This window comes from Motacilla alba, chromosome 13 (assembly GCF_015832195.1).
Source record: "Motacilla alba alba isolate MOTALB_02 chromosome 13, Motacilla_alba_V1.0_pri, whole genome shotgun sequence".
Taxonomy (NCBI): domain Eukaryota; kingdom Metazoa; phylum Chordata; class Aves; order Passeriformes; family Motacillidae; genus Motacilla; species Motacilla alba.
Genome location: NC_052028.1, coordinates 13,691,120 through 13,713,269, shown reverse-complemented (window position 1 = coordinate 13,713,269; position 22,150 = coordinate 13,691,120). Strand labels below are relative to the sequence as shown.

The window sequence follows — 22,150 nt, the reverse complement described above, 5'->3', positions numbered from 1 at the left end:
AAAAAAACATTCTCTAGACATCACTACAGTTTGACATTCTTGGCTTTATTATCACTTAGTGAATTGGTTTTCTTTATCTGGGAGGCTGCCAGTCATACCAGGCATTTGACATCCATGGACTTGTGTTAAGATGTGGTCAAAACTTTGCAAATTAAGAATTTCCATCACTGCTTGAATTACAGTTTTAGTTGCTCCCAGGCTCATCCCAAACTGCTTTCAGTGATGCAGGGATGCACTCACCACTTCCATGACGTGGGCACTCCACTTGGACAGCAGCTGCAGCCCCCGTAAAGCCAGGTCAAAGAGCTCCCTGTACTCCTCATCCGACTTCTGGCTGTCCAGGCCTGAGCCAGTGACCACCTGGAAGATATCACATTGTGCTACAATCAGCAATTTGCTGCAGGGGCTTCACACAGTCAACAGATTTCTCTCCCAAATCCCACCTGAAATGAATTCCTGACCTTATGACCAAGCTAGAATTGAGTCAAGCATATTCTATCCCTCAGGAAAAAGGACCTTGGCAAGACTCTTTTTACAGACAGTCAAATTATTCCCTACAAAAAAAATTAGTCTGACCTGTCATCTCAGAGCAAATAACTGACTGTTTTTATTCCACTTTCCCATTCCTTTTTAATGGTCTAATACTACTGAAATCCTTGAGAATCCTTTACTGATTAAAGCTCAAATAAGCTCTTACAAATGCCAAAAAAGAAGTGCCTGAGAATGCTACGATTTGTTAAACTGACACTGATGAATGAGGATCACACGTGCAAAAAACAGTCCCAATAGCATCAGAGAGGGCACTGGCATCCAGTAATGAAAAGAACAGGGATGCCCTCGTGAACTTTCCTCAAAGCCCTGACTGACAGGCCTGTGTAATTGAAAAGCCCAATTTGCAAGCCACTGGTGTTCTGACTTTTGCCTGATTATAAACATTTAGTTGCCAGGTTTTTTTTTTCTGCTGATTTTCACAAAGCTGTGGTCAAGGAGCAGAAGATGTTGCTATAGATCTCCTGGTGCACATGATTTTGGACCTACAGGAGCCTTTCATAAATTGCTTTTTTATTGCTGCATCAAGAGGGGTTTGTTCCACCCATGTCCTTCATCCCTCCTCACTGTACATCTGTGACAGACCATGGTCCTGCCACACTGCTCTGTACCAGGCTAGTCCACTAATGGATTCTTTGGTTCTTTTTGCCAAGGTTGGGAGTAAATGCATGGCATGGTATTTCTTGTTAGGACTCAGATGTTTATTAGCTCTTATATATGTTACAGTCTCACAAACTGCAAGTTCTATAGCACCTCACTCTAACAAGTTAAAAATGGAGACATATCTCTCTACAAGGCCTTTTAAGGATAAGCTGTCCAATTAAGAAATGACACCTAAATTATTTTTACTTTTAACCCAATAGCCAACCACGCATGCCCCAGAATGTGGACTTTTTTATCCAATTACACAAAACCATCCAATCCCATGAAGAAGAAGGTGAAGAAGAAGGTGAAGAAGAAGGTGAAGAAGAAGGTGAAGAAGAAAGATCAGCCTCCACCCCAAACCTCCATCTTGCTTTATATATTACTATATTCTAGAACCTTCAACTCTAAGTTTTCCACTTAGTTATCCATTTGACATCACACACTTCCATTCAAACTACACACCCACAATCCCAGTTCTATCGTTCCATTTTGGAAGCCTTCTCCATGGCCTCAGGTCAAATGCAGTGTTCTCTTGGGGGTCAGTGCCTGTCAGCACAGAAAGTCTGACATCCTCCAGAGCCAGGGTTCCAGCAGTCCCCTCGCCAGCCTGGCTGCAGGGGGTGCAGCTGTACCCACCTCGCTGTTGCTGTAGCGCGCGAGCTCCGAGATGAAGCGGATGTGGTCGTCTCGGATCTGCACCATCTGCTCACAGATGTTGTACTGGGGGCTGATGCTGCTCTGAGTGCACGTCCACCTGGGCAAAAGAGCAATGGTGTCAAGGACAGGACACAGCTTCCACTCGGACAGCCCAGGGACAGCTGCTCTCTCCACCTCAACGTGCTCCAGGCGACTCAGCCCGTGTGGTCCCTCTGGTGCGTGGGGTCGTCCAGAGGTGGTCTCACACAGCAGGATGGGGACACTTGCCTCTCAGCCTGAATGTGTCCACTCCATCCACCCTGAAGGCTGCTCTCCATGTGGGCTCACCTACTCCAAGGGCAGAGATGACAATCTCCCAGGCCACCGTGGGACAAGCTTTCAGGGAAGGATGAACTTCAAAGGCTTGTTTGAATCCTTTCTGCTAAAGCTAAGAATAACCATTCCCTTAGAGGTCCTCCCTCCAGGTCTGGGTTGTACTGCCTTCTCCTGCAAAGAAAAACTCTGCAAAGAACTAGCCCTCCCCCTGTTTTTGGTTCTGGTTCATGCTACCAGCTCAGTGAACAACCCTGAGTACAAACAATGAGCAGAATATGATTACCTGAAGTAGATTTTCATTTGCACTGAGCCATATGTACCATGCAACAGTGCAATGTCATCCTAAAAAAGGGCAGCACTCCCCTTCCAAAGGCACAGTTGTTTGAAGGAATGGGACAAACCAGCTCTATTTAATTTAATATCACCTTCCTCCTTGTAATGAGTAAGCCCCAGATACAGAATCAGAATGGCTCCACCAAAATGTTTTGTGCAACCAATTGTCTACCAGTGAGATTCGCATGTCCTACTCTGTCATCACAATGTAGGAGCTCAGATATACTTTTTTTCCCCCCTAAATCATTGTCCATCTTATGATAGTCCTGTTCTCCAATTTAGACTGCCCATACAAAAGGAAGGTGAGAAACCTGCCCCTGATGTGGACATCTACACTCAACTGCACTTGTTGCCAGTATTTGTGGTGGTGGTAGAAGGTCCTGGAAAGGCTGGGTCACGTCATCCCTTGTGAAATCCATCCTCCCCCAGTTCCCAGTTTGGCTCTTACCCGTTTCCACGTGCTGCCCACTGGACAATGGGCAGGTTAGCAGGACTGGCCAGGGCTGGCCCAGCCCTCCCTGCCACACACAACCTATTCCACAGTGCAGAAACAAAGCGCCATGCGGGAAAAACACCAATTAATTCCACTTGCACGGAGACAAGGAGGGAGAGAAAGTGACAAAAACAATATTAGTAAGAAATGGGGATTACATGGAAGCACCTTGGCAGAGTTAGAGTTGGGAGTTCCATGCAGTTTGCTGGGAAGGCAAGTGAGTGAGGAAGAAACATTGGTTAGTACGGCACGGCACACAGACCTGGTGAGACAGATTTCAAAGACAGACATTAAAATTGTGCACAGGTAAAACAGCCCATGAGCTACCTCGGTTTTGGGATGAGAAAATGAGGAATGCTGCTGACACGTGTTTCGTTGAAATGTGCTTTCTGAATGATTTGGGATTAAAAGGAGCAAATCTTCAGACAATTTTTCTCCTTTTTAAAAAGAGTTTTCAAAAATATTCTTTAAATTCACATTGCACAGAATCATATTTTTTTTCTCTTCTTCCCCCCCCCCCCCCCCCCATTTTAATTGAAAACTTTTTGCTCAGGAGTTTTGCCACATTGTTTTCAAACCTCTCCTGAACAATTAATGGGCACTTTTCAACCAGTTTTTGGGAGGGCAGGGGAGGAGGGCTGCTCCTGGCAGGCAGAGAAGCCAGACCCTCTGGAGTGGAAGGGGACGAGCAAACAGAAGCCATGACACTGCAGGTTAGTTCCTGTGCTGCTGAAGAGACAGCCCAGACTGGCTGCTCCTCAGAGACACCAGAGAAAGCAGATTTCCACCCAAGACAGTCCCACAGGTGGAAGGCCACTGCCTGCTGAAAGCCTGGCTGCCACCCACCACTACAGCCAGGCACAGCTCAGACAGGCTGCGCTCACGTGGGTTGCAAACCTTATTCCAAGGATATCCAAACCTAACAACGATTCTCCTGGCAATCACTGAGCGTGATGCAGAGCTACAAACACAAGTGGGGCCTCTCACGTGCCTGCTGTGACTGAAACAACATCTGTGGATTCATCTGATGGAGCAGCAAACTGCCCGTGAGCCCAGGCTGCTCCTGAGCTCTCCACTCCTGCTCTTCTCCCACAGTATTCAGAATCATAGAATCATTAAGGTTGGAAAATATCATCAAGATCATCAAGTCCAACCTTTGACTGATCACCACCCTGTCAACTAAACCAGAGCACTGAGTGCCACATCCAGTCGTTAGAGCCACATTCAGTCTTTTCCAGTTCATTAATTTCCAGAGCGTCTGAGCCTCTGATTCAATCCTTATGGCTGCCATCCTTCTTCATGAGCCCTGCCTGAGCTAGAGGAGACACCCTGGCTACTGCAGAGATCCACTGCTGTGTTCATGCTCTGGAGGATTTTGTCCTGGGGGTGCAAACTGTGGATTAAAATCTCCCCAGAGCAGGGACACCTCTCACACTCACACAGCTCGCACGCGCTCGGCGCTGCCCCGCTCCATGCACCAGCCACCCTTCCTTCCTCCTGCCTCTCTGCCAGCCCCTCCCAGCCCTGCCTGCTCCCAGGGATGGTTACACAGAGCTGGGGAGCTGGCTGCACCCCCAGGGCCGCTGAGGACATCTCCCCATGCAGGGACAGGGAGGGACACGCGGGCACACAGAGCTGGCACGCCGGACTCACACCTCACGGGGACACACACACGGGCACAGGCCTTGCACACCTGCAGGGCTGCAGCCCCCACGGCCCTCAGGACACACACAGAAGCCAAGAGACATTATGGCAGGCACTCACTTGGATTTGTTCTCCTCATAGTGAGCACTGGTCTTAATGTATCTGGCCAGTTCTATCTGCATATCGCCGAATAAAGGAACCACCTGCAGCTGCTGGAAAAGAAAACAAAAGATGGTTGAAACATGGCAGAGAGAGAAAGAGAGAGCGAGAGAGAGAGAGAGAGAGAGCCTGGCCCCAGCACAACACAAGGGACTCCAAAAAGGCATGCTGCACCTCTGAAGCTTTGCAAAGTGTCACGATGTTTGAAGCAAAGTGCAAACCTGGACCCAGGGTCATTTCACACCTAGGAAATGACTGAAAATGATCACAAGGCTTTCTGTGGGAGGAAATCACTCCCTGTGCGTGCTCTGGAGCCCTGGGCTCACTGCTACCAGGCTGGTTATGGCCAGAATGGTTCAGCGCTGTAACCAGCCAGAGGAAAGGCTCTTTTTACAACAAAAAGAGAGAAATATGGTCCTGAGCAGGCCTTATTGTCTCCCAGCCTAATCCTCCAAGAGAACAGAGGGATGAAAAGCCAGCATGTTGCTACTTTGGACACCCAGGATGGTGTCAGCTTCCCCCAGGGACTCAGCACTGTGGTTGCTTGTGATGTGTCTTAAAACTTCTCCATGAAGAGAAAGACACAGGCAATGTAACATGGCTCTGCTTGCCCTTCACATCTCAGAAGGTTTTGGATGCAAAATAAATTCCAAGTGCTCTGAAGATACCTCAAGCTCAGACAGGTCCCTCCTTCACTAAACTTCCACCTGCAAACAAAATCCAACCAAGGGCTACTGACAGCTCATCAATAAAATATGAAGCTTCAACTTCATCCAGCTACAAAAAGCCTTGCCCCAAAATTCAGGGAAGATGGGGGCAAATTCCCTGTCCTATTATCACACACTTCTCAGGCTGAGTTGTACAGAGGATATGTAATGCTGTCATCAAGGATTCCCACTGGCACTTCCATAAAAGGTTTAAATGAAGGGGTAGTTCATTTTCACTACTCAAATTCCTGGGCAATCCACTAGAAATTTAATCAGAAGGCAATAAGCAGATGTAGTGAAGGAGCAGTTGTTCTTTCCTTATTGAGATCTGATAGTTTGGAGTGGTACTTTTCTGGTTAGGTGAGACCACGGTAGATGCTGGAGAAGTGCAAATGGAAACCAAGCTGGAAAGGAGAAAGTTACTCCATGCAATGGAAGGTTTTTTACCTCATTCTCTGATGGCCCACAGCAATGAACAGCAAACCTGCCTGAATGCACCAAGATGACCAAACTCTGCAGATTACACTGAAGGCTTGATTTAGAGATTTAGCTGAATTAGCAAAGCTGAATCAGGGAAAACCCAGAAGACGTTAAAGAATGATGTGATAAATCACCTTTGCAGAGCAGTCTCCCCAGTGACGGGAGGTTTTTTAAACACCTCATCATTGCCCTGTCCATAAGGTTATGGTGTCCCTGGCCCATGGCTCTCGGGGCTGTCCCCAGGAAATGGTGCAAATTGGGGTAAACAGGTCCCCACTCACTCAGGGGAGGATGCACACCAACCTTCCATCAAGCCTGGGCTCACCTCTTCCCTCCCCTGCACACACCCAGCACATCACCCACAAACTGAACCGTGGGGCAATAAGCAGGGAGACATCCTCTATCCAACACCACCACCAATCTCTTCATCCAGGCTCCTCACCCCACCTCTGGGGGAAGAACCAGGGAGAATCCACTGTGCTGGAAGAGTGAGGGGAAGGAGCCCTCTGTGCCCTCCCACAAATCATCATCTTCTCATTTTCCCTGATCTGGAGCAAGTGCTGGTAACAGGAACTGATCTTTCCATCTCAGGGGATTAATAAAGGACCCAGGAAGGACTCCATCTGCTCCATCTAGGAAATTCTTCTGCTGTCCTCCTGCTCTTTGCCACCAACTCATTTGTCTTTTGCTAGATCCCACCATGCCTCCTACAGTTGACCTGCTCCAAACCCAAAATGCCTCCCAGTCCCAGCCTGTGCCCAGAAGCAATGGAAAGGAGGCACCACCTTCCCTGAGGCGCTGTGTGGGTTCTCAGCCCTCCTCTCCACCAACAGGGTTATCCCAAACTCCTCCTGTGCTGAGTGGTCCCAGGGCAGTGCAGCCTGGCCTCCAGGTGTGGAGCAGACCATGGCCAGATGTGCTTCAGCAGAGAGAGGTTGTGTGGCTGCTTCCCACCCTGCCACTGGGAACACCCAGGTTTCATGGCCTTTCCCCAAGATCCACATCTCAGACCAGACAAAAACAGTTCATCAAACCACAGAGTGACCCTTTGAAGATCTCACTGTGCGCCTCCGAGTCCCCAGTTGACACAAACTCCCCCAAAAGCTCTTCCTGTGATACAGGGAGCACAGTTTATACATGAAATAAAACTGCCAGCTGTGTCCTCTGTCCCTCAGCCCAGCAGCTTGCAGAGGGAAAGAGAAGCAGAACCATCATTCACACAGACCTCAGCCAGGTTTGCTGGTGGCCTGAAACCACAGAGACTGCAAACCTGCCTCAGGAATGTGCAAGGAGACAGAAGCCATGTCAGCTGGGAACATCCTTCCCTCACCCATGAAGAGCCTCTCCATCCTCTGGCCCCTGGCAGGAAGCAGCCAGAGCTGCAGCTCCCACTGCAGAGCCAGCCCAGCACTGCTCTGCAGCCACAGCCCTGCAGCACTGAGGGTCAGCACTGCTCCCCTCACCCCTGCTGCAGCTCTGTGCCTGGCCCTGCTCACAGCCCTAGGGTTTTTTGGACCTGTAAATGATTCCTGTGGTTTGTATTTTGCTAGCAGCACGTGCAGTGGTACAGGCTGTTAATCCACTGGTCTGCAATAAACACCAGCCTCACACAGACAGCTCACTGACCTTGAAGAATTTGTCTATTTTGCTAAGGTTGATTCTCTTCTTGGCATCCAACTTGTAAATGTTGCTGACATTCCCATCCATGAGATACAGGCCAAACCCCATCACCTGGAGAAGATGGAAAGGCAAGGTTTCATCAGCATGAAGTCAGCAGCACAAGTCAAAGACACTTCTCCATCACTCAGCATGAGGAAAGACCACTTCAGGTTCCTCCTACCACCTGACCCTCATGAGGAAATGTTTAAAATGTGCCTGTATCTGCCAGGAGACACATGGCAGGCAAGGACACACGATGGATTGCCTCTGTTGTCTGTGCAAAACCACAAGATGCTTCCCTTGGTTATTTGTTCCTCCTCTCCCCACATAACAACAACCCAAAAGTTTTCTCCACCCAAAGGAAAAAGTTTACTTCTAGAGAAGAATTTAAAATATTTTCCTGGATTGATTTCCTCCCCCTTATTAATTCAGTACAAATCATTACAGAGAGTCTAACTCTCCACACTTCAGAGAACCTGAGCTGACTCACACCATTGTAACGAAGTTTTTATGGTAATAGTGACTGCAATCATTGCCAGTAATTGACTGACAGCAAGGGTAAATACACCAAATAAATGGTTATTTTGGCATGTTTATCTTGAGGACTTCACAACCAGAAAAACAAACTTGGGAGCATCTGCCTTCTGCAGGAAATATTGCTGGGAATGGGCATCAAGAAGAAAATTCTGGGTTACAAAGTTGGTGGTGATTTTACAATGCCCTCTGCAGTTGCACAGGTCAAGCCCGTGATCCTGCACTTCCATGCACAACAGAAAAACCCCTCCCAGCCTTGCAGGTGTAGGGCACCCACCAGTGCTCTCACCCACCATGTGCTGGGCACTGTCTCTACAGAAAAGGGATGCATGTCAGCCCAAAGGAGCAAAAAACCCAAGAAATTGAAGAGAGATGTTGTCCTAGGAGTGGATTTCATTTTACTAAAACAACAGTGAAACTATGCAAGGACCCAGCCCCACAAGCACAGCCCAACCTCACCTTTAAGAGCATGTGCTTCTCACTGGGGGTGAGATACATCTTGTTCTCATAGTAATCCACACAGATATTGACAATATCAGCCAGCAACTCTTCATATCCAGGGATAACCTCAAGTTGCTGGTGCAGACACTGAAAAACAACAGAAGCCACATTATCCACATGGGCAGAGGAACAGCAGAAACCAGGCAGGAAACATTTTAAGGATTAAGAGTGGAAAAATAAGAGGTTCCTTCAAACTCATTTGTGTGCTTTTCTTAAGTTTACTAGCAAAAGACTGAGCTTATGGTACCACCAGGAGAAAAACAACCTTCCTCTGCAGGACAACTCTTCTTCAGACTGATCACAACACCCAAACATCAGACAATGAGATGCAAAGGAGGGTGACTCTGAGCAAACTGTCTGACTCCTGTCTCTGTGATACTTTAGCTTGTGAGCAGAACCAGTGGAGCCTGTGAAGTGTGGAGGGCCATGGGGACTGAGCTGCAGTCCCCATGCAGCTGCAGGGGATGGAGTTCTGGCAGAACCTTCACCTCCCAGAGCTCTTCTTACCTCTTTTAGACCTTGATCTTTGTCTTAACATAGAGATCTTCAAAGCCACCCAGAATGACACATGAAGAGACACTGCAAGAATTCCAAATGACCACCAGAGCCAGTGGCAAAGACCCAACAGCTGCTGCCACAGCTGGCTCTGAGGTGCTGTCAGCCTCAGCAAGGTCACTGCTCCTCTCTACCCGTGAAAGGTTCAGTGGCTCAGAGAAAAGGGACCTGCCTGAGTGATGCGGTTGTGGTTTGCCAGGAACATGGAGAGGTTCTGGGACTCCTGGATGGACTGGGGGTCTGCCATCTTCCTCAGGAACTGGGCAGCTCTGGAAGCGACAAATCCAACATCACCAAGGGTCACTCAGCCAATGTGAGACCGTCACCACCCACCTTCCCTGTCTGACCTGCAGCAACGCTGCAGCCTCAGACCCCCCCTGCATCACAGCTCTATTCACCAAGAGGGAACTGAAACACAGCAGGGCTCCGAGATTTGCCTAAATTCACAAAGAGAGCCTGGGACAGCACAGAAACCCCATCTCCAGCCCTGATGTCCTCCTGCCCTCACTGCTGGTCAGACCAGGCACAGTCCCGTCCCCATTCTGCCGTTTTGTCCCCTCTCACCTTTTGTAAGCAGAATGATCATTTTTCACGCTGCACTTCATGTTCTTCAGCTCATCCAGGACAGCAAACATGTTGATGAACTTGCCCAGAGTGAGGAGATAGGCCTCAGACACAAAGTCCTTCCTCCTCTCAGCGTGGCACAGGCGCTTCACCTCGCTGCAGAAGCGCTCGATGGCTTTGCGCTGCGGGGCAGGGGCACAGGGTCAGGCACCACCAGGGGAACCCCCTCCACCCCACCAGCTCCTTGAAAAAAAGCATTTTTTGGCTGGGAATGGAGGGTCTGAGGCTCCTCTCTGCTGTTCCCATGCAATGAAGCATTGTTACAAATCACTGCTGACAAACACGCTCAGTGCTTGACGGGAGAAAGGGGCTCAAACTCTCCAACTGCCCCAAGTGTGGGGTGTTCTGCAAAATCAGGCTGCATTTTTTAGGTGGGACATAAAGGCCTTACAGGATACAAAACCTAAAAATGATTGTGAAACTCAGCTGCAGCTGGTTATAATACAGGTGGTGATGGGGAGCCCACAGCAGCTGTGACTGTCACATGGCAATGGACAATCAGCTCTTCACAACAGCCAACATCCCCAACAAACAGGAGCCTGTGACACCCTTGGCTCCAAACAGTGGGGACTCTGGGTCTCCATGAACTTGAAGGGCTCAGGCGTGCTCTTTTCCAACCTGTATAAAAGATTTTGGGGCTGAGCAAGGGACACACAGATTTCCCTTCACACAGGTCTCAGGTTTCTGCTCAGGTGGCTGCAAGGGAAAGACTACTGGGGGCTGTCCTGGCAGGCAAGGATAGCACAGCCCTGCTTAGGATGTTAACACCCGAGTAAATAGATTATTTTTGCCTCTTTCCTTGACCACTTACCTGAAAATACATGAACTTCATAAGCTTGGTGACTTCTGGCTCCAGGACTTCTACTGTTTTCTCATAAATCTCCACTCGGTTTGGCTGTTCATTACATTTCACCTGCATTGCAAAGAAAACCATGTGGGTCAGCATCAGCTTCGAAGCCAGCTGAGGGTCACTGTGGCACCACCTTCTCCTTGCTTCACCTGGAGTCCTGTCCCCACCCAAAGACAGCAGAGGGACCTGAGAAGGAGTTGGTTCTCAATACAACAAAAGGGGATAAAGCAAAGGTGAAAAGGTGAAAGCAAAAGGGGATATTTCAGATCTGAAATTCTCTCTGTGCGTTCTAAAAAGGCACAATCCTGACTCTGGGGGATGAAAGTCTCCTAATGCATTTGTCTGGCATGGAACACAAGCATGGAATCTGGACCTGCTGTACAATGTGGGAATATTGTAGCATGAAGTTATCTGAGATTTGTGTTGCAAGGCACACAAGGCACCAGGTTACAGCTCTGCCAGAGCCTCGCTGAGATTACTCTGGGTCTGTTGAGGATCCATTAAAAATCACCGGGCTTGTCTGGCTGACAGCAATGAACTGAGTCACTGTCACTGGGCTCCTGGGAAGCTAAATTTAAGAACTTACTCAGTTGTCATCCATCTCACTTCCAAAACAGTTACTTGGAATCATTATCAAACATCCAGGGAAAACAGCAGCTGCCCAGGGCATCCTGCTGCCCTCCTCTGGCTTGGTTTGCAGCTGTTGCTCCCAGAAGGCTGTGATGGGGCTGACAGCTCTGGTGCCCTTTCAGTAACACAACAGCTGATTCTCAGGGCATGGGGGGACACGTCAGCCAGCCTGGCATGGGGGATGGTGCCAAAGGAGCCTTGCCCTCCCTGCAGTGGGCAATCTAATGTCCCTGCCCTGCTGTTCCACACTGCAGTTAGGCAGTACCACAGAATCACAGAATATTCTGGAAGGGACTCACACAGATCACCAAAGCCAATTCCTGGCCTTGCCCAGGACAGCCCTGAGAATCCCACCATGCATCAATGGCTGTGAGGATGCAGTGGGGGTGGGAGGAGTGGTGCACACTCAGGTGCAGGCTCTGTTCTTCACCTGTGAAGCCACAGTCTCTGATGCAGCAGGGAGCTGCACCTGACCCAGCAGGGAGATTGGCTCCTGGCCACATCCACGTGCCCCATGGCAAAGCACAGGGGTCACTGCAAGATCAAACCCGGTCAAGGTGTAACTGAACCCTCTGCCGTGGCATGCTCTGCTCCTCCATCACACACAGCACTGACAGCAGCTTGAGGGGAGCACAGGGGGAAGGGGCAGGGACCCACAAGCTGCTCAGAGAGGCACAGATGTCACAGGGAGGACACTAAACCAGAGGATTTGTAGCTCTGTCTTGCCATCAGCTTAGCCACAGCCTTCTGCTGGAATAGCCAGGGGAGGCAACAGCAGCACAACCAAAGTACCAAATCAACAGCAGGAATCTCCTCATGGCTGATCTCAGCATCATCTGCTTTAGTTTGCTTTGCTTTTCCTCTTCTCCTGCCTCCACTCCAAACTAACCCACACCCAGGAAGTGCTCTGGGAGCACCCCTGCCTGGGAAGGGCTTGACTACCTGAGGGATGGCTCTCGAGCAGCTCCTCCACGTGTAGAGCATCACGGCGTACTCATGGCCTTCTTCCAGCATCTCATTCTGAAAGACAGAGGGGTGTTGGTGGGACAGGGCCGGCACTGGGGGCTCAGCAGCCCGGGGACAGTGCTGGGGGACTCACCATGCTGGAGTGCACCGTGGCCTGCTCGATGTACCTGGCAATGCCTGTCACAAAGGCGTTCCTGTCTTCAAAGTTTGTGTCAAAATTGGCCTGAGGGCAAAAATGGAGAGATGGGGATTAAACACAGCTGGCTGTTTGCTCACCTGGTACAGCCCAACATGGGATGTGCTGGCAAAAAGCAGAATTGGTAGGGCTCCTGGGGCATGGGAGGAGCGTGTGATCTATTTGAGGTGCTGCACCTCTTGGTGTGAAGTAGTTTCATACATACACACACCCTGAGGTGCTTTGGAATCACACAGGGTTGTCCTGCAGGGAGTGTGTGTGGAAATATGTCAGTCAAGACTGACACTTACAATCCTTGTAGAATTAAGCCCAACTTTACTGCAGCCACACCAGAGAGAAAAGCTAGAGCAATTATTCTAGGGATTTTAGCTTGGTAACTCAAAGACAGATGCAGCCTTATTAATTTCTGTTTGTGCCCTGGCTGCTAGGGGAAGACCACATCCTGTCAGCAGGAAGGCCAAGGGATAAACACAGAGAAAAGGGCAGGGAATGAGCTGTCTGGAAAACATAAATATGAAAGTCAGCCCTCATCCAGGTGCTATTATCAGCGCTACTGTTTCTCTTGCAAGCACAAACAGTTGTTGGGACAAGCATTTGTTCTGGAAGCTGTGATACAGTTTTGGGTTAGGACAGGGGAGCAGAAACCAGGCAGGTTGGGATGGAAAATCAGCTCCCCTGGCTCTCTGGAGTGCCCTTCACATGCCCTGTGCTCCATGATTTCCTCTGCCAAGGCCAGCTGATGGTACCTGCTGCAGGGCAGGGCAAACAGAGGCCCCAGGCACCCAGAGCTGCTCCTTGTGATGACAGCAGCACTGCAGCAACCACACTCACTCACCTCAATAACTGATTTCCTGAGTAGGAAAGCTGGGAGCACAGAGCTGTGGCCACAGGGCTACTCTTCTTAGCGCCTCCAGGACATCACATGTGACCAATGTGACAACAAAAGCTGAGATTGCATGAGCATTTCTGGCTAGCAGGGGGAAGGGCTACACACAAACTGAGTAGGATGAGGAAACAGGCTTGGCCAACATCTCCAGATCCAGCTTAGAGGAGGATTTTAGGCCCAGCTGTGTGCACAAACTCATGGCCCTGAAAGGAGGCTGTGCCATAAGGCTGGACCCTGAGCCCCTCATGAGACACAAGCCAGCAAAGGCTAAAATGTATTGAAAGAAGAAACAAGCAAATAATTACATCAAGATTTTTCAGGGAGAGCTGAAATTTGAACAGCCCAGAATGACCTTTGGGTCTGATAACCCACAGAGACACCAAAGCTGTGGAATGAGCCTGGGGTCTGAGCTGCTGTAATTCCAGAGCCCTGCACACAAGGCACAACAATCACAGTGCTGGTGTATCTGTACACTGCCACGGGTGAGCCAGCAGCTCAGGAGCGGCAGGATGGAGAAAGGAACCCCCTATTATATTTAACCCTGGGTGTGTGCTGTAGGGCAGGGTGTGGTGGCCCAGCAGCAGAGGCATCCCACTGTGGGAGCAAAAGCAGGAGCCGAGCCGTGCCCTGGGCCCCTGCCAAGCTTTGCTTGGTGAGTGCAGCTGCAGCTAAATCTGAGTTGTTCAGGGCAGAGAAGTGGTTCTAGCAGCTGCCCTCCCTTGCATGCCAGCAGCTCCAGCTGTGCTAGAGGCACAGGCCAGCCAAAGTCAGGCAGGACTTTGAGCCTGCCCCTCTCGGTTCGATGCACGCACGATCGTGGAAAGGAAGCACAGAAATATGCGCACAAATAAACACTGCTGAGAACTTTCTGCTGTTATCACAAATCTTATCTCCTGCTTCCCACCCATTCATGCACTCTGGTCCTCATTTTCACTTGGCCTTAAAAGTTCCTTTCACCAAACTCTGGTGCTTTCCTTTTAAAGTCCTTGGGAACAGATTTGTGGCTAGATATGTTCTGAACGCTTCCCTCAACACGCTGAGCCCCGGATGTGTTCAGCTGGTTCTCACAGCACCGTGTGGCCCCGTGCTTTGCATCAGCCACTGGAACAACCCTCCCTCCCCTGTGCCTCGGGGAGCTGAAGTACCTGGTACATGATGGAGGAGGGAGGAGGCTCGATGCATGGCTGCTGGTCTGGCAGGGGCAGCTCCTCCAGCAAGTCCACATTGGACAAGGCATCCTCGAGCGTGACGTGAGTCGTCATGGCTGCGGATGTTCAGCTCCCCTGCTAAATCCAAAGTGAAAGAAAGGGTGATAGTCAGACAAGAAAAACCAGCCAGCAGGCAGGACACAGAGTGGGAAAGGACAAAACCAGAGCCACGACTGGCTGGCATTGCAGGGGACAAAAATCCCAATTTATGTTTTCCCTTTTCTTGTGCATTACACCACATCTCTGTGTCATCTCTCTCCTGCAATTCAACAGCAGAGCAGGAATGCAGAATAAGAGAAACACAACTACCCACCCAGGCACTTCTCTCTTAACTCTTTGCAAAACTCTCTCTGCAGCACAGCTGGGTGCTTCAGGGCAGCTTTAGCAGCCCCGGGTGAAAGCGTGTGCCCCAAAATGCAAAGCGGCGCTATCAAGAATATCTCCTGAAGCAGCTTGATTAGAGAAGTATGACGGATGCTGACACTCACATGCTTTCCTCACACACATGAACAGCCCTGGAAACTGTAAACAACCAACTGCATTAAATCCCAGAGGTGAACTGGAAAGGCTCGAGTGCTGTGCAGGCAAAGCTGTGGCACTGCAAGCAGCAAAAAAAGAAGCTGCTGTTAAATTTCCCTACTTTTACCACTGACGTGGCATCCCCTGCCCAGTCCCAGCCTGCCCTGGAGCTGCCAAGAGCTCCAGTTGCAAAAATGAAAATAAATACACAAAATAAAATCAAAGGGAAACATTTCTGAAAGTTCCCTGGTGCTCACCTCAGGCAGGTACCCAGTGGGAAGCACAGAACAAACCTGTGTGTCCCCATCTCCCCTGCCACTCACCTTGGCTGTGAATGCTCAGGCACGGGGGGATGGTGCTGTCACCCAGGCTGAGCCCTTGTGTAATCACAGCCACAGGGCTTCCCCAGTTAATGCCTAATCCTGTGCAATAGCTGTGCCTGACCTAGAGCCTGTGTCTCCCAGAAAAACACCCTGCTGCACTTAGACATTTGGAGAGAGAGAATTCTTTAAATATTGACACCTGATTCCATTAGAAAATCACACCCCCTCCAGTGCTTCTTGTCTCACTCAGAGCCTGTCTAGTTTGAAATGTGAGCCTTTGAGTTTCGTTGCTCTGATCTGCAGGACAGTAGAGCTCCCTAAATCAAAGTTCCCAACGAGATACTCACACATTTCAATATAACACCCTGCAAGCCAGCTAAGCTCTTTGCCTGCCTCATTACAGAGCACGTTTTCAAATCCTTTAATCATCTCTTTGGCTTTTCTCTAAGCTTTTGCAACTTTTTTTGCCAGACACGGTAGCAGGCAGGACACAAGGCTCTGGCAGTGTCTGCACAAGCACCAAAAACAGCAGCAGCAGAACCACAGCAGCTCCTTTGGTCACAACAGCATCTCCTGCTGCTTCCAAGAAAATAAGTTTGCTTTTTATTTCCAGCTCTGGGAGCACGAAGGCTAATGGCTTTGGCACATCCATGGATAGGCACCCAGCAAGGGCCACAGCTAAGGGGGAGGCACAGGGTGCACTCCTGGGGGGGCTTCTCCTTGGGTCATCTGAAAGAAGGAGTCTGCAGAAACACCTATGAGCCTGGCAAAACTCATTCCTGCTCCACAAATGCCTCCCCAAGGCACCAGGCAGCTGAGAAACAGGTTTGGTTGTACCTGCAGCTGAAGCAGCATTAAATGAGTGCCTGGAAAATACCCAAAGTCTCAAGCAGCTTTTCCCCTCCACACTCAAATTTCTGTTTCCTTCTTCACCCCTGTCTGGTAAAATGGTTTCCTGTTACAAATTGTAGCAACTGTCAAAGCCAGACATGACATTTCTGCAGCTTCCTCCCTGCCTGCCTGTGGGCTCCCTGGGCTGCCCTGCATGGGGGGAGGCTCAGCTTGCCCAGCCCCAGATGGACACAGAACTGCCCACCAGGCTCCCCCACCATCCTCCCGCACCTCAGGACTCACCCCTGGGATCCCAGAACAGCACTCCTGGCTACTCACTCATGCTTCATTACACACTTCAGGCTTGAGAAGGCAAAACTTTCCATTTCATAGCTTTGAGGGCTTTGTGGCTGTTTATTTGGGCTCATTCCCCATTTTTCTCTAAGTCCAATTCTGAAGTAATTTGTGCGAGGTGTTGTCCATTTGCTGTAACCAAAGGCACTCCCACAACAACCCTGTGACACCCAAAGAGCTCAGCAACTCAAGGGACAAAATTATTGCTGCCACCCCAGGAGAAAGAGCACCAAATCCAGCATTAGGGTCCTGCTGTGCTAGGCAGTGCACACACCTGGGAGGTTAAGCCTAAAAATCTTGCACTCAAACAGGCAGAGAGGAAGGGTGCAGAAATAAATGAACAGAAAAGAATGCATCAAGTCATTGCAAGTGAGGTACAATCAGCCACAGCCACCCCATGCTTTGCCATGGCTGAGCAGTGCAAGGATCCAGATGCAGCTGGAAAAACTACAGACTTTGAGGGTTTAATACATGAGCTTTTATGGGGACTTCCAGCTTCCAATCCACCCTTTCTTAAGACCAACCAGGAACCCAACAGCAGCTACAGAGAACAGTGTGGTCAGCCAGGACTTCCCCTGGGCCAGGAGTCCCTAGCACATTGCCACAGACAGCAGCCTCACAGACAGTGTGTGACAGAGGGGCCACTGGTCCAGGGCCAGCAGACCTGGGTCATCACCCCAGATGATCCAGAGAGGATGGCAGCTGTAGCCCCACTCCCCCAGACCTGTGCTGCCCTCCCTCACTCTCCTGCAAAGAAAGTTCTGACCCAGACATGCTGGGGCTGTCCTGTAAATCCAGCTCCATCCCTCTGTCCAGAGACAAGGGGGCAGCTGGGAGGTCATCTGGCAGCAGCTCCAGCTCAGGGAGCTCAGGGATCCCTGGGGACACTCATCAGAAACCCTTAACTGCCATCCACCACCTGGGCTTTGGGGTGGCTGTGCTGGGAAGAGGACACTCAGCCCGTGGTGGGGGTCTGGTGACAGCGTTTGGGCACACATGGCCAGGGGGCTGGGCTCCACCCAAGCAGGGAGCAGCACAGCAGCGTGCCAGGAACGGGGCTTTTCTCTGTCCTAGCCCAGGCACAGTGGGGTGAGGCCCTCCCTTGCACACCTGAAGCACATCCTGCCTCTCTGGCCTCACAGGCTGCCAGGAGCCACCTCCAGATCCCAGCTCTGGTCAGAAAAACCAAAGTTCCTCCAGTCCTACGTGTTTTGGCAAAACTGAAGGTGAGCCTGGCAGAAACCAGCCCCACCCCAGTGAAACCCGAGGCAGGGATGCTGCACTGGGCCGTTTCCCTTCTGCTCAAGAGCAGCGGTGCTAATGGGTGCAGTGCTGCCCACACTTTGCTCATTTGCTGCAGAAACTTCCCATCCCCTTCCCACAGCTCAGCTGCAAAGCCTCTGGCCATCTCACACACCTTCTAAGGCCAAATGATCTCACAGAGGACCTGGGGGAGCTGCAGGGAGCCAGCCAGGCAGGGATGGAAAGGAGGAGTTGTGACACAGGGGCTCTTGTGGCAGAGCCTGGGGACCAGATTCAACAGTCAGCACAGGAAAGCTCTGAGGAGAGAGGATGGAGAGCCCAGATGACTGAACTTGCAGGGCATGTCCTGCCTTCCCCACCAAAATGCTTGCCCAGAAGTATTGGTGCAGTATCACCCTCTTTGCAGGGAGAAGCACAAAGGTGACTTTACTGTTTGAGCAGCTTGGGGAAGCAAAGACTTTGAAAAGCAGGGCCATAATGAATATGCTGCATGCACATGAGCTCAGCTCCCAAGCTGCACAGCTCAGGGCTCTGGGGAAATGGCATGGGATGTTTAGGATTTTCAGCTTGCCTGCTCCTACAGCTCAAACTGATGCTGTTGTAGGCACCAAGAGCAGGAAAGGAGGCAACAAAAAACCAGGAATTGCCCAGACAGAGTCCAAGCCCTGTGAGCCTGGGATGGGGCAAGCAGCAAAAAGACTTTTGCTGGGGAGGTGGCAATGGAGAGAAGGAGGACAAACCTGGTCAACCTCTGAGGATCTGAGAATCCAGCTCTGATTCCCAGCCCCTGGGTAACCTGGGAAAGTCACTGAATTTAGTTTTGCCCTGTGCAAATGCTTCCCTCTCTTTCTCCAAATATAGCACCAAAGCAGTGGGCAGGCACTATCCCGGCCCAACAAACACCCAGAAGAACCAAGTGTCAGTTGCATAAAACCCAAGTTTCTGGTACCCACTGTCTGACAGCAACAGGAGGATAAAGGATCCTGGCCACAAACATATATTTAGTAAAAAAATAACTTCACAGTGTAAAACTGTAGTTTGACTCCTGCCTAAAATGCACAGGACTTGTCATTGCAACCACCACCACCACAGTCAGGAGGAGAGTGAGTGAGGCTGGCAGAGCTGGGCCTCTCCTCTACACAGACACAGATGTTAATAACCATAAAATTACCTTCCCATCAAAAAAAGGGAAGCCAAACTGCATGACTCCTGAAGCTGTTTATCTCCACTCTACATTTTCTGCCATCCCATTAGGGCTCAGTTCCAAGCATTTGCACCATCCTTTTCTCTCAGCAACACAATTATCCTGGAATTTATTTCTTTTAGAATAACTAAATAGTATTTTTTTCTGGTGCCAAAGAAAGCGGGTCAAGAAAGGAGACAGGTATATGAAACTACATTTCCTATAGAGTTGAGAAATTTAGAGCAAGTTTATAAGCAGCTCAGGGCTGACAGTTAAAGCACTTCTTGGGAAACCAAATCACACAGGCCAGCATTGTTAATAGTTGACCAACTATTGATCTTCCAAAACCAAGCTTCCCATTTCTCATGCAAAGATGATAACTGTTCGTTAACAAAACTGAATTCAGTGAAAATGAATTCAGCATATTCTGCTTTACTCCAGAGATCTTAGTCAGAAAATGGAAGATTTTCCCCTATTCCTTAGGCTTAATTAATAACAATCAATTGTACAGAGAAAAGGAAAAAAGAGTTTTCCTTTGCAGGGAATTAGCACAGAATTATATGGCTGTGACACCAGAACACTGGGCCAGTCCCCCATCTCTGTGACTAAACCCAGACTACCATCATCACACAAGACACGAAGGGGATTCTTCTTTCTGTATCTCAGGGCAGGAGGGTGCAGAGGCTTCAGCGACTCAGCCTAATTCTTTGAGACCTTTGTGATCCAAAGCTCCCAGGCAGGAACCCCCCATGGGAAGCGGCAGATGGCAAAGGGGGCCACGCTCTGCTGCTGGCAGCGTCCCCTGACAGCACACAAACCCTGCACCCTGCCCCCTTCTCCAACAGCAGGGAGCGTTGACTGTGTGCTTCTTCTTCTTCTCCTCCTCCTCGTTCTCTCCCGGTCCTTCCAACCCACGGAAATTTCCTGCGGAATCCATCCACTCGCTCCCTCCCCCTGGGCCCGCTGGGATGCGCCTGGCAGCGGCATTTCCAGCGGCATCGGGGGCAAAGTTGAGCACAAAGGAGCGCTGCCCGGCCCCGCGCACGGGCACCGGCGGGCCGGGAGCGGTTCCGCGACCCACGGCACAGCCCTTCCATCCCCGCGGCCGCCGCTCCAGCCCTTCGTTCCCAGCAAATGCTGCCTCTGCCGCCGGCGCTGCCTCCATCCCCCTCATCCCCCTGGAACACCATATTTCCACGCCACGGGTGCTCCGGGAGCCGGCCGGGGCCGCCCTTCTATCAGCAGCATCCTCTCCGCGCCCCGTTCTCCAGCACCGCCGCCACCCCGGGCTTGCGCTGCCGCGGCGGGGCCTGCAGCGCCCGCGGGCCCGGGGCTCGGCCCCTTCCCCGGCGCTGGGGATGCGGGCGGGGGGAGGACAAGGGGGATTTGCGCTATTTTTTCCCCGGCGCCGTGCGGCGGCTGCGGGCAGGCTGAGCGCCGCAGGTAGCTCGGGGCATTGTGGGATACATCCCGTACATCCCGCACATCCCGGCCCGCACATCCCGGCCCGTACATCCCGCACATCCCGGCCCGTTCATCCCGCACCTGCCCCGCTCCGCCCGCCCGGGGCTCCGCGGAGATGGGGCTCAGCCCCGGGGGCGGCGGGCACAGCCCCGGGGAAGGAGGGAGGGAAGGAGGGAGGGAAGGAGGGGATGGAGCCGCGCAGCCCCCGCGCAGCCCCGCGCCCACCGCCGCCCGCTCACCTGCGCTCCGCGGGTGCGCTGCCCGGCGCCGCGGGATGCTCCGCGGGGGATGCTCCGCGCCGCCCGCACAAAGAGCAGGAAATGGCTGCAGCAAGTGCACTTCCGCGGCTCTCTCTCTCTCTCTCTCTCTCCGCCGGCCCCTCCGCGCGGCGCGGCGGCGGGGGGAGCCCCGGCCCCGCCGCGGGAAGGGGCTGGAGCGGCGCGGGCGGCTCCTCCCCCAGCGGCGCGGGGGATGCGCGGCGGGGCCGCGGCTCTGCCCCCGCTCCCGGCCGGGGGCCGCGTTCCCCCCGCGGCGCGGAGCTCCGGGCTGGCGGCAGCGCGGCGCCGGCGGCTCCCGGCGGGGAGGGGAAGGCCGCCAGCACCCCCGGGGCACGGAGGGGACACAGCAGGGGGCGGCTGCAGCAGCCCCTCGGAGGGTTGATGCTGGCACAGGGGGTTTGGGTCCCTGAGAAAGCAGGACCAGGCTGGGATTCTCCATCTCGCTGCTGCTGGGCTCGCTGGGTCGCGGGTGTTCAGCCCCTCTGCTCGTCGGAGGACCATTGATAGGCGTCACCTACCATCTTAAACGCCCTGGTGGCAGAATACATACACATCTAGAAAACATACAGAGCCTCGGATGCCTGAGCATGTTGGGGATCAAAACCTGAAGGCAGCGCCTTCGCTCAGAGCTCCAATCCTCTTCTGAGTCAGCACCGCATCTGAAAGGTCTTCCTTTTGGCATTTTTGGAATCTGGCTTTTTTTCGGGGACAAGTTTACAGTCCTGCTTTTACTTCTGTTTAAAGCTCTAATACAGCACTTCAGATGTACTGTGAAATCCAAACTCACAGCTTTCAGAGGGACACTCCCTCATGGTGACTGATACAAACCCTGTATGGAGCTGTCTTGATTGTTGAAAGACAGTGGTGGATACCTAAGGATTGATGAAAGTCTAGATACAGGTCTACATATATTTCTGTGGTGGCCCTGGCAGTGTCCCTTTCCTGAGCATGAACTATGCCAGAATCAGATTGCTACCTGGCCTTTCCTGGATTTTAGAGACCCCTCCAGTTCCTCAGAAGCTGCTGCTGTTGTCCATGAAAGTGTGGGGCTGAGCTTGCTTCCTGTGGGTGTCTGTTGGCTCTGTGGGGAAGCCTGGACACCAGGTTTACACTGCAGATCTGCTGCTGTAATTTGAATGGGTGCCACAGGCTGAAGGCACTGGGCTCTGCAAACTAGAATAGCAGCAGAACAGTCTCAGGAACTAGTTTTGTTTTAAAGGACAGGACCACACCTGAAAAAATGTATCAATAAATCTCTGGGTATAGAACCTTTCTCTGAATAGCATTTCTTCTTTGGGGTTTGAACTAGGTGACCTTTAAAGGTCGCTTCCAACCCAAACTATT

The 22,150-nt window shown here is 51.4% G+C and overlaps 1 protein-coding gene across 6 annotated transcripts in view; it reads right to left on the bottom strand.

Annotated features, from left to right (window-relative positions):
* The window catches only part of CYFIP2 (cytoplasmic FMR1 interacting protein 2), a 50,052-nt gene extending 29,055 nt beyond the window's left edge, over positions 1-20,997 (bottom strand). Inside the window, exons 1-12 of one of the 6 annotated variants that reach the window (XM_038149925.1) lie at positions 20,768-20,997; positions 14,529-14,669; positions 12,435-12,524; positions 12,278-12,355; positions 10,667-10,768; positions 9,796-9,977; positions 9,404-9,500; positions 8,635-8,763; positions 7,609-7,713; positions 4,757-4,845; positions 1,831-1,948; positions 241-360 (exon numbers count right to left, since the gene is read on the bottom strand). In XM_038149925.1, the coding sequence (XP_038005853.1) occupies positions 241-360; positions 1,831-1,948; positions 4,757-4,845; positions 7,609-7,713; positions 8,635-8,763; positions 9,404-9,500; positions 9,796-9,977; positions 10,667-10,768; positions 12,278-12,355; positions 12,435-12,524; positions 14,529-14,645 (1,227 nt within the window). In that variant the 5' untranslated portion in view covers positions 14,646-14,669; positions 20,768-20,997. Of the gene's footprint in view, positions 1-240; positions 361-1,830; positions 1,949-4,756; positions 4,849-7,608; positions 7,714-8,634; positions 8,764-9,403; positions 9,501-9,795; positions 9,978-10,666; positions 10,769-12,277; positions 12,356-12,434; positions 12,525-14,528; positions 14,670-15,367; positions 16,808-20,767 lie in introns of those variants that run through there. The other 5 variants (XM_038149920.1, XM_038149924.1, XM_038149922.1 and 2 more) reach the window with 5 other exon arrangements.
* Positions 20,998-22,150: the final 1,153 nt, after the last annotated feature.